The sequence below is a fragment of the Solea solea genome, chromosome 4 (genome assembly GCF_958295425.1).
Source record: "Solea solea chromosome 4, fSolSol10.1, whole genome shotgun sequence".
In the NCBI taxonomy this organism is placed as follows: Eukaryota; Metazoa; Chordata; class Actinopteri; order Pleuronectiformes; family Soleidae; genus Solea; species Solea solea.
The window spans coordinates 15173733-15185905 of NC_081137.1; the positions used below are offsets into that span (position 1 = coordinate 15173733).

At 39.8% G+C, this 12173-nt stretch overlaps 1 protein-coding gene across 1 annotated transcript in view; it reads left to right on the forward strand.

The window, feature by feature from the left end:
• med13a (mediator complex subunit 13a) overlaps positions 1-12173 on the forward strand; it is a 73813-nt gene that overhangs the window by 17038 nt on the left and 44602 nt on the right. The window contains exon 3 of the mRNA XM_058626995.1: positions 5645-5813. Coding sequence (XP_058482978.1) covers positions 5645-5813 — 169 coding nt within the window. The remainder of the gene's footprint in view (positions 1-5644; positions 5814-12173) is intronic.

The window sequence follows — 12173 nt, forward strand, 5'->3', positions numbered from 1 at the left end:
GAAAATTGCATACAATACATAATTGGGGCAGGAAACTATATTTCATCTGCATGGATCCCAGCCAATGGCTTATTCTCATCTTAATATATTAGATAACCTTTGAATTTACCACTTAAGGTATAGGTTTTTTGGTAATCAGCAGTGTATTCACACGATTGTGGGTTTGCATCAAAGATAATTATTTAGTGATAGACTTGGTTAAGCTTTTTTTCTTTGAAAAATAGTTCTTCACTCCAGTGAGTGATGCAGAGGATGATGGAGAGATAAATCCAGACAAGCTCTGAGGAGGAAACGAGGAGAGGAGGCCAATGGCTTTGTACTTTGGGATCAATTTTTGAGGGCTTATCTCCTGCCTGTGAACCACCCTCTGCTTTCCCCTTTTCCCCCTGCTCCATCTCTCTCCAGCACTCTCTATGATGGATCTCCACTGGCTGGCACAGTGCAGGAACTCAGCCATGCATGCAGCTCTGGCCCACGTGTAACGTCTCCCTCTCTTCTCTATCTGTCTCTCTTTTCCCTCTCTGCTCAAGAAATAGTCATTAATTAGTAATGGAGACTTTACAGAGCACTGCTGGTTCTCACTCTCCGCCCTTGCAGATAAGGAGGGAAGAGGAAGAGAGGAGAGAACCCTCTGGCCAGGCTTGGTAGAATCCCCTTGAGCACAGTTGATCACAAAGCATTAATCCTGCTGTTCAATGACTGACTGCTGCTCTAATTGCTTACACACAGAAGGGTGGGGTTGGGTAGGTGGGGCTTTTTCCACATTTTTCATGGACCTCGGAAACACCCACATGCAATTTTGTGATTTGTTTTTTTGCGCATTCTTGTGTGGGCTCTTTGTTTGTTTGTTTTTTTAGATTGGTGACTCTAGCTGAGCTGTATATTGATGTTCAAGGAAAAGTGTTTGTGTGCATTCACGTCAAAATTGTCTACTTATGAGAGCTGTATGCGTGTTGGTGACAGAACTGCTGTGCATCCACGAAAGATCTCTTACAAAGGTCAGCTCATCTGGGCCTGCTGCACATGAGGCAGGGACATGAAGGTGTCTTAACCAAGAGCTGAGCCCATAAATCTTTGTCTAAATGAGGCCACTCATTTTTTTGCCCCATGTACCGACTGCCACACACCATGACCCACCCTCCTAAACATACTCTAAGCATTATGCACTTGCACCCATTTTTGGTTGACATCTTTTATTAGACAATACCTCTTTTAAGCATCCTGTGGTACATGCATTCTATGTTATTATTTACCACACTAGACACACTAGGTCAAGACACACTGAAACAGGAGATAAATGTAATATGCACATGCAGCTGAATCGACACAGTTGAATGACATTAATCAGCAACTGTTTTTGGTAGTTTATCTGTTTTTCATGTTTTCCGCTCTGGTACAAATTTACACTCTTACAGAGTTTTTAGCTTGTTAAGTTCAACACAGGAAAATTCAAGCTTGTCCCACTTGTTCAGATGTCTCTGAAACGGAAACAAGAAAGTAAATACAGGAAGGAGTTCCAGTGTACTGTTGCATGTTCTTTTAAGAAACATTGCCGTGTAATAATTTTATGTGGAGCTGCTCCCACTACCAGGAAATGGCTGCCTGGAGTTTGCATGCCCTGCTACATCCCAGAATACAAAGCACACCTAGCTACAGGAACCAGTCTAGAGTTTGTGTGGACCAAAGTGAAATCACATTCTCTGAAGGGTCTTGATTGTTCATGTGTGTGCCAGTGTGTTAACCATGTCGACACTTGCCAGTGTCTGATTTAACTGCACTTGTGAGAGTTTGTGTTGGGAGAATTTTATGCTTTTTTTTTTGTCAACAACAGAGTAAACTGAATTATCTTTGACCAGTTGTGCAATCCTACAAACAGATTTAAAATGCCTCTTGGGGCTCTGAGAAATTACGACTAAATTATGTTCCCATTATTTACATATTAAACAATCAGTCATTTAATCAAGGAAATTACTGGCAGTTAAATGACTCATGAAAATAACATGACTGTACAAAGATCAAGTGTCATGCTTTTTTTAGTTCACCACCCACTGGATATGCAAAATATCTTTGAGATGTCTGTTTAGAGCAACCTTCTGAGATGCTTCTCTTTTAGATTCTCTTTAAGATATCTCACTCATTCAAGTCATGCTTTTCTATTTTGTACATGATGAAAATTGACTGCAGTCTGATGTTGTTACCATGGTCCAGCTGCTTTTGTTGTGAAAACTGGTTTTAAAATGTTGCATTGCCATTTTTGCACGCAGCATCATATAGCTCACATTGTATGGAACGCTAAATTATGACTAAACATTATGTCTGTGTAAAACGGGGAGTGTTGTGGCACGTATTACACGATGAAGATGGAGTCTTCAGGAACACTTGATGGAAAACAGATGCCTGTTATCGAGTTGCTTGGGGCTAGAGGGAGAGAGAGAGGATGAATGAGCGACAGTGATGAGGAGGTATGGGGCAGATGTGCTTTTGGCAGAGGGGAGTAGATGAGATTGCCATGATGGTTGATATAAAATAAGGTGGAGGAAAGTTTTCTGCCCGTCTTAGCATCGCATTCAACAGAGGGCTGAAGCAGAGCTCCAGGTTTCAGTTTCAAAATGTGGTGTTTTTTCTTCTTTCCTGTCTTTCATATGTTGTTTGGCGTTGGGAGTTTGGCCTAAATCCCATTTAGTTTTTCCCCATGCCAAGTCTTTTTCAGACTTCATAAAAAAAAAAACATACATGAAGCCATGCATTCTCTCTCTCACTCAACACCTTTTCTTGAATGTTGATTTGTTTTTTTATTCTGCGCTTGCACTTCATTTTTAATAGGAAATTGCTGTTATCCCTCCTCTTTCCTGCCATTGCCCTGTTTCTGTGCTCCTGATCTTATCTCTCAAGATGTATGCGCACCTGATGAATTAGTGTGTTGCTCTTAAAATCACCAAGCATGTAACCCCCTTTACTTGGCGGCTACCCTGAAGCTGTTTTTCTTTGGTTGATGTAATGTTTTAAAGGCCAGCTGAACAGGGAGTGTCTTTTAGAGCTGTGGCATTTAAAATTGGATTTGATGTGGCTGGGATACCTTTTTTCCCTTTTTGGAATTAAAGTTGACACTCACTTTTTATTTTCCAGCAGATGTTCATAATTGCACCCTTGCAACATGGCTGATTGCTTAAATTTGGGAAAAGTATTGTAAGTGCTCAGCATCACCTTAAACAACCTTCTAAAACCCAGCAGGCTGGCACACGGCCATGGGTGGCTCTATTGTTCAAGGAAGGAAATCAATGTAATTTCCTATTTTGATAGCCTTAGGATCATCTATATTTAAAATATCTTTATCCTTCCTCACATTCCAAGGGTTCACTTAATAATTCAATAAAATTTGATTAACTTGCCTCTGGGCTTGATTGTGCTTAGCTGGCACATGCCAAGTTGACACAAAGAGTGGGTCACAGCCGGCTTTATTTTGTCTGTTCTCAGGCAGAGGCTGTACACTTGGAGAGATGTTTGCTGTACACTTGACAGAAAGGAGCTTAAGTCCTGTAAGATGTGAGCAGTGGCTGTTAATGAGATTAAACCAGCATCCAGGCCAGCGCAGAATGTGATTCAGAAAGCAACTCTGATATGGGTTTAACAAAAGCTTCATCCTGAACAGCTTGATACCATTTTCAATATGTCAGTTGTTTTTGTTTGGTACATCACTTGAACTCCATAATTATAGAGCTGTTAGACTACAGGTGTACTGCTTACATGTGTTGAATGAAAACACATAAAAAACACTTTGTAAGTAAGTGTAAGTGTTTGTCACTGTTATCTCAACAATGCAATCTCAACAAACCTCTTCAGACTATAACAAGGCAAAAGCATCACCTTAACAATTATTGATTGCTGTGTCTCAAGTTTGGGAAATGGACAGAAACTGAGCATCTCCTTTGATCAGCCAAGTTAGGAAGCATAGTGTTTGATTTTGGAAGTAGTTTTATCTTTATATAGGTTATCTCATTTGCCCAGGTATATCTGTGACTGAAGGAGATTTACAAGTACTTTACTCCACAGAGTTGAAGCAACTGCTCACACAAACAACACTGAGATTGCAGTAGTGATGTCATGTCACACATAAGATTACTGCAGTAGATGTGCTGTGTTACCAGATAAGAATAAGTCAAATACATAAATGACATGATATTTATACAAGGCTAAAAATGTGATAAAAAATGTTATCACAATAAATAAGAAATTCAGTAGCTATCAGGCAATTTGTGTCACGATACAAACGTTTGAAATTGTCAATATTTATAATTAATTCTCAAGATTGTCGGACAATAAAATATGGATTTTTGTTCCAGAGCTAAATTTGAGGTAATCAGTTAATTGTGGTTTTAAATGTCACTATGTGCAGAAAACAACAAACAAACTGTCAGGTCAAACTGTTAAAATTATTAAATATGTCCTATCTCTATTATCTTTTGTTCACTTCATATCATTGGAAAAGAACGTGATTTAACAATTCATAATGTGTTCTAATTGAACTATTGCCCAGCCCTAATTATGTGTTGTATGTTCGAATTGTGTGAGCTATGATACAACATTTCTACTTGTGCATAGTCTTGTTTTTGCAATGCCAAATAGTGACAGATGGCAAATGTTTGCGTGCATTACCTTTTACAACACAACAACAAGAAATTAAATCCTGGTTTCCCCTGCTGTGCCGAAAATAAAGCGAAACTGAAAATAAAACCGGGGCTGGGAATTTGTGTACCGTCACACTCCTAAACACTGGCATTAAAACTCAATATGTGCACCAGGCACCTGAAACTTGTACAGCCTTAGAGCAGCAGCAGCAGCAGGTTTCTGTTTCACCTCTCTCTGTCACAGCGAGCACAGCCCTGTTTGCATTCACATGTCCTGTTTGTCATATTTATGTGATGTGATTTTCAGATGTCACTTCAGATATGACTGTCTGTTTTGCATTCCAGGAAACGTGAAATTCTCTGTTTCAGGGTGTTGCGTGTTACCATTCTTGAAAATGGCTCCTTATGCTCACAGAGTAGCCTTATCACAGTGTTAGGATTGTAGGGGATCATGTGCACTGTGAATGCACCGGATTCCTCTCCTGAGTTACCTTCATGTTTGATAAGTTGATATAGTTGGTGACAGCTATATACACATTTCTTGAAAGTTCTCATATATTGTTATTGCAAAGTGATTCATTTTCATCCACCAATACAGGAGTGTGTGTAGTCAGGAAAGGTTTATGTGTAGTATGTTGGAATGTGGCTATTTTCTCAAATGAAATTTCCTTCCTTTGACCTTTTATGAGTCCCATTCTCACCTCAAATAGGGTAAAGCATGGTGACAAAAACTTTTCCAATTCAAAGGTTGACATTGCTGATAAAATATAATGTGACACTATATTGGGTTTGACAGCTTGTGCTCCCGCACTTAATCTTGCAAACACTGATGAATATCCCTATTAGTGACTGTGCCATCTGATCAAGTTCAAGGCTGCTTTGCCTCTGCCAGCCACAGCTGTGATACGCTCGGTTTTCACTGTATCTTCAAATTAATTTTTTTGTAAAGTCACAAAGGGTGCTTACTGGTTTTTCAAAAATGACACCACTCACATTTTTCTCTCTGTCTTTTTTTTCAGCCGAGGATGATGGGCTGTGGGAGAACGGCCTTTCCTACGAGTGTCGTACATTGCTGTTCAAAGCCATCCACAACTTGCTGGAGCGCTGCCTCATGAATCGCAGCTTTGTTCGCATCGGGAAGTGGTTTGTCAAACCGTACGAGAAGGATGAGAAGCCCATCAATAAAAGGTATGCTGGTCCCACCTGTTAAGTCCAATTCCTGTCCAGAGGTTTTCGCTCCTCTATGGCAGTTTCCTGCACATGTACCTGCACTGTGGAAAGGCTATTTTATCCTCTCTTGTCTTGGTTTTTTGTTGTTGCTGGCTGAGCTATGGTCTGGCGCAGCGCAGCGGTTTAGGACTGCTCCCACTGATACACGGTTACAGTTTTCATGTGTTATTCAGTGTGTAGTCTATTGAACCAACACAGTTAGGGCTTCTAATTCCCACTGGCCACATGCTTGACACAAGTACACACTCATGTGGTTGTTTGACAGGGGTAGATATTGTATAGCATTTATTCTATCAGCGATCTCCCCTTTTTTTTGCCACGGATCCTAGTTGAAATGATTTATACTGTGTTCAATACAATATTTGTTTGAACACATCTATGCTTGTTCTTTCCTAAAGTTAAGCTGCACAGTGTGTGCTTATTTGAAAGCATTAATGGATGAATACTGGCTCTTGGGCCAAATCAGGTGCTCCACGTAAAAAAGCAAAAGCTTTAAGCCACTGTTATGAATGTCATTGTTTGGCTAAATGTTGGTTAATGTCATGTGTTGACAACATATGTCACCTTTCAAACGCGTGTAGATTGAAGCCATACATACTGCACTGATGGGAAAAACTTTTACATTTGTATTAATGTTTATAACTGGACACAAAGCACACATTTGTTTATTTTTTATTTTTTTATTTATTTATTTAATTTTGTCAAGGGACAAAATGACACGTGGATTGAAAGGTAGCTAAAGGTAAATGTTCAAAATAGTATAAAATACTAAAAAGTTGACACCCCTATCAAACTTATCAAGTGAATTTTTGTCCTCCACAAGCATTTTTTTAAAGCGTTTTCAAACAGAAGTCAAGTAAAAAAGGGGCAAAATATTTTAAAACAAACCAATTTGTACCAGCATATTTACATACAAATCCCCTCGCACAGTAGTCTGTGTCCTTGTTGCATGCATGAGATAAACAAATCAGGAAACCATTCATAGAAAACTGGCATTGAACTCTTGTGGGATTCTTTATCACTTGCTTCAACACAATGCTGATGTTCAAATGCAGTTCTCAGCCAACAGTAGCAGTCAGTGTAGGTGTTTACCTGTAACCGATAGATAAACTGCTACTGCTGCTGTTGTTTATTTATTTGGAATGCCCCGCAGTTATTTTGCAGGTCACTGCTTGCAGTTTGTTTTTAAACAGAGAACCACACGTTTGACACCTGCTGAACTGTGACAAGGGAACCAAACAAAGGCTTGTAAAAGGATCCAGCTTTATATATCACAGCTGATGTATCAGATTTCTGTAAGTGGCCCCTATCCTGATCCTGCGGATCAACTTGAGGCATCCCCATATAATACACTACATAACTGCTGTGATATAAGAGTTTTAAAGAGGACTGAAAGGGGTGCCATTGCCAAGTGCCAGCACTGTTTGTCTGTTTGCCCCCCCCCCTCTCTCTCTCCCTCTCTCTCCCCTCAAGTGTATTTATGTGTGAGTGAAACATCCACCACCTCCTCTTCACTATCTGCTGAGCTGGATTTCTTACCGTCTGTGTCTGGGTTTATTGATAAGAGATGGAGACGTGGTGAAAGTGAGACAGGCTGCTGGTGTTTGACAGCTCACATAGAGGCCTCTCTAAATTTTGGTCCTCTTGAATTGCACTTGTAGTGTGTGATGCGACAGATTTAATGCTGGTGTATGTGCAACAACTGCGGAGCATTTACCAAAGCGATAGCAGCCTCTAAATTGTGAAGAAGCTTTATTAGTCAGTTAACAGCTATGGAACCTTCTACTCTATGACATGTGTAGGTGTCTGTGTTGTATTGTTTTTGTAGTTGTTTTCGTGTTGCCACCAGCTTTTCCAGTCAGGTGACCACGGTAAAATGCAGTGACATAATCTTGTGTGCACACAGACACGTGAAAGTCTGTGTTTGTTTGTTTGTTTGTTTGTTTGATGGCCAGATGTGTTAGAAATGGTCAGAACTCTGTCTGCTTTTCAGCTTGACCATATTCATTTCAGCAGTGGCAGATCACAATTGCCAGCTTTAATACAGACTCTTTGTATTTGTTGATAGTATCTCACATCTGATGGAATAATGTGGGAGAACCTAAGCTATAGGGATGCCTTCTTTTTAACTCAATTGCGTCCTTACCTAGTATGCTAAACACAGAGAGCCTCAGTGTAGAGGAAATAACAATGGTCCTTTCCTCTTGTCTGAAATCCACATGCCCCCCTCTGTCTCTGTCTGCCTCGTTCTGCTCTCTCTCATTTTTGCTCTCTCTTCCTCCCCTCCCCTCCGTCCCCCTCTGCTGTCACAGAGCAGACTGGGCAGGTTATAAATAGTGGTGCAACCACCCTGAATCTTAGTTGTCGTCAAGGATGTTTTTCTTCTCCCTTTTGGTGTGTTCGCTGTGCCCCGGCTATGCTGGGATTTTGACAAACAAAGCACCTCAAACTGTTTACTGGAACTGTTTTGTGTGTTTGTGTTATGTTGCTACTGCTTCAGGACCAGCTGATCTGACAGTGAAGCTTTTTTGTTCATTGTCACCGTCTCTGATGAAACACTCTTTAGACGCTTTCATTCCTCTGCATGATAAAAACATTCTGTGTACAGAGTAATTGGTCCTTATGCTTGCATGTGATCCAGCACGCCTAGCATCTTTATGTCCTTTAATTGAGAGACGCTCAGCTCTGTCCTGTCAGTACTTTGACAGCAAACTGAATGTTCACCCCCACAGGGACACTGAATTCTCATGGGCGGTGTAGTGATTTTTATATCCACACTGACAACTTACCTTCTTTTTAGAGATAAGCTGATTCCACAAGGATGAAAAAGTTCCAGGGAATTCCCACTCGTATTGTCCTGAGAATACTGTAGCTAACTGTACATTGTTTCATTGTTGCCATTGTTAGATATGTTTCCTTCCTTTCCCGAATACAGAAACACAACAATAAACATATTAGTTAACAAGGTTTGCTAACACATCTTCTCATCTGCCTCTGCTAAGCACCTTATTCACTTTTCATCAGGTTTAGTAGGTCAGGCACTATTTAGGATTGTTTACCCTTCTCAATCACAAGTGGATTAAGAAAAAGCATAACTGTGTGCAAAGCCATATCATCTCTCTAGCATGACCATTCAATTCTCATGAAGTATATTTGTAATATAAAATACTGTAGTTCTCTTAAGAAAATGTAAAAAAAAAGAGGTGTTGTCATACAAACATTATATCCAGGAAATACCACACCGTTCACTGAGAGTTTATTTATTGTACCATCAAGATAATAAAAGAGTTAAAGAACTAGGATTTGGATTGAACTAGGATTTATCACATCAAACAAAAATAGTTTTCAGAGATGCTGCCAGAAAACAAAAAATATTGATCAGTCTGCTTTCTTGTCTGTTTTCTTTCCTGTACAAATCAAATCATAATTCAGTTTGTAGGTCAACCAGAAAATGACTCAATTTAGTGAAAATTGCTCTGTAAGCCTTTCCAAATTGAACTTTGAAATGAATAAAGTAGTCTGGGTTGAACATATTAAATCTTGTAAAAAATACAAATGTGTTACTTTGACCCAGTAGATAAAGTTTAAATATGCTACAAATCACTTCCAAGAGTTGAACTGTTATTAGCATTTGTATGAATTTGTCAAGGTATTTGATAATTTAGGTTTTATAAATCCACTTTTTCTTAGAGGACTTTGTGGGATCCTGCCATTGACTAACACCTCCTGGTTTTACTCACAGATCCCTGTTCAGCTTCAGTTTTTAACATTTTTTTTTGGCACTCATAGTCTATTATGTGATTTGGCAACTCTGCAAAAGATTCTACTATTTTGTCCAGTTAACATTTTTTGGGGTTCAACTGAACAATTTACTAGAAACATGACTTCATATTACCTGAACATGCAAATAATTATTGCAGCTTTAAATTAATTATTGTTAATGAAAAATTATATATTCTATAAATTGATAAGTCAATTAGGTAATTGTTGTAGCTGTACATGATTTCATACCGCACTTATCCTCATCAGTCATCTGCCCTAACAAATACACTTTTTGAATAATGAATAATAAATAAATAAAGATAGTAATGATAAATTCTACAAGATCTTTTTTTTGGTTTCTCTGCACAAATCGGCACAGAAGGGGAAACACTGAATTCTCCCTCTGATCATTGGATCAATCCTGTGCAGCATCTACAGTCTCCAGTTGGTGGAGGCTGTTGCTAGCTCACAGTGTTCATAACCCCAGACCTCAGCCTGTGTTGAAATGCTTACATCATCTCTCTCCCCCTCCCTCCTGTCTCATTTTAGCCTGATGTGTGTGGTAAGCAGCAGGCTGCAAACAGAATTTTCAGAATCTTTAATAATGATTACCTGTCTCGTGTGTCCAGTTGCTAGTATCACCTTCTTTCCACAACACTATACACTCTGAATGATGAACTGTCTATGAACTCTTTTCATCTCAGGGGATGTCATTTTTTGTGTGAATCGACAAGTAAAATAAATACTCTTATTTAAATAAAACTGTGAAAACAAAATGAGCACACGTTGATTGTGTAGTCTCTCTTGTTTTTAACACGACCTGCAAATGCAGCAGTAAGTGTTGATACAGCTGACAGGAGTTCTCTTTGTCTGGAGGACAGACGGCTGCATGTTTTGCAGCCTGGGTGTTTCTGAGAACCTTTTGCTGCGAGGTAGACTGGCTGCTTCAGGAAACAGAGAGAGAGGGAGAGAGAGCAAAAAAACACAAGGGAGGGTAGGAGGATGGAAGGGGAGCGAGGGGTCGAGCAAGGGAGAGCTCCTTTTGGTTGTCATGGCAGCAGGGAAATGCACCCTGGGATTGAGTGTTTCCAAGGTGAAGTGGGATGCTTGTGCTCGATTGGTCAGCTAACTGGTTGACTTGCTTCTAATTGGCTGCGTCACCGAAATTCAGTGCAACATTAAATCTTTGATGTTTCAGTGTGATCAGGACAAAGGGGATATCGTTTTTTTTTCATCTGCTTGGTGTGCACTCTGTATTTGAAGCAGCATGTGCAGGGTGTACAGTATAAACCAGCTGTGCTATAAAAGAATATTAGATCACTACTCGACTGTGAATATATTGTCTGTTGTGTGTTGAGACTGAAAGCATTGTTAACAAATCAGGCTGTTATGAAATTAAGCCAGTGTGCAGCAAGTCGTAATCGAAGAATGACTGAATGCAAATTTGTACAATGACTTAAATGCCTGCATAATCTAATGCGACTGCACTTTTCTGCATGACTGTGTGATATATGGCTGAGCACATTCTTTGTCCATTGTTTTGGCCTGACAGTAGGAGGTGAACGTGTGAGCTGTGGTGCGCTGTAGCAGGCGGAAGCAGAGAGCAGCTCTCTGTTAAGTAGGACAGTGCAGGATAAAGGGCCACTGCCTCCAGTCTGGGGCTAAAGCGCTAAATTTATCCCCTCGCTGCTCCCAGCACAACTCAAACACACAGGGACATGGGTGTACAAACACACTTGTCAACAGTCGGCATGTGAGCCAGTCCACACTGGGGGCAGTCGGCGAGTGAGCACACTGTTTTTTTATTAATGGAGTTAAACAAAAGGAGAGAGCTGCTGTAAATGTAACGTTAAGTGTGCACATAGAGTGCTGATTTAGATACAAATCTACCGCACATTGCATAACCTTAAAACTTGACCCTTTACTGTTCCCTGTACTTAATCAGTCTCTCTAGCAACAAGAAGTCCAGGGAGACTGGGCTATGGGACCATGTGACCCAGCGCTCTGGATATATCATGTTACTAGAGAGTACTGCCCAGAAGACAAATATGGATCTTAAAGAAAAATGCCATGGTTTTTCATTTGTATGGATCACCTCCTTAATTGCTGCACATTCACACATTATTAATAGTCCATTTGCCATTACATTATCTTGTGGTACCATTTAAAGCAAAGTCCTTTGTTCCATTGACCTTTCAGAGACCCTACAATTTGTAGCTGTCCACACATACACAGTTTTAATTACTAGCTATATTTGATCTGACATGCTCCAGGCAAGTCATTTATGTTGATAGAACTGGTTAAGCGGTATTTATATATAAATTTATTGCCTGAAGGAAATACAGTAAAGCAATTCAGCAAACAAATTTGTACCACTCAATTTACAAGAATTTATTATGATCTTCTATCTTGGTCGTGAACAAAATACAGCATGAGCAAGGGAATGAGGTAATAGAAGCAAATATGAATATGATTTAGCTTTCATGACACTGTGAGTTAAACAAGCAAAGCGCCTAGAGTGTTTCAACGAGTGTGAAGAAACGAGACACCATCAGA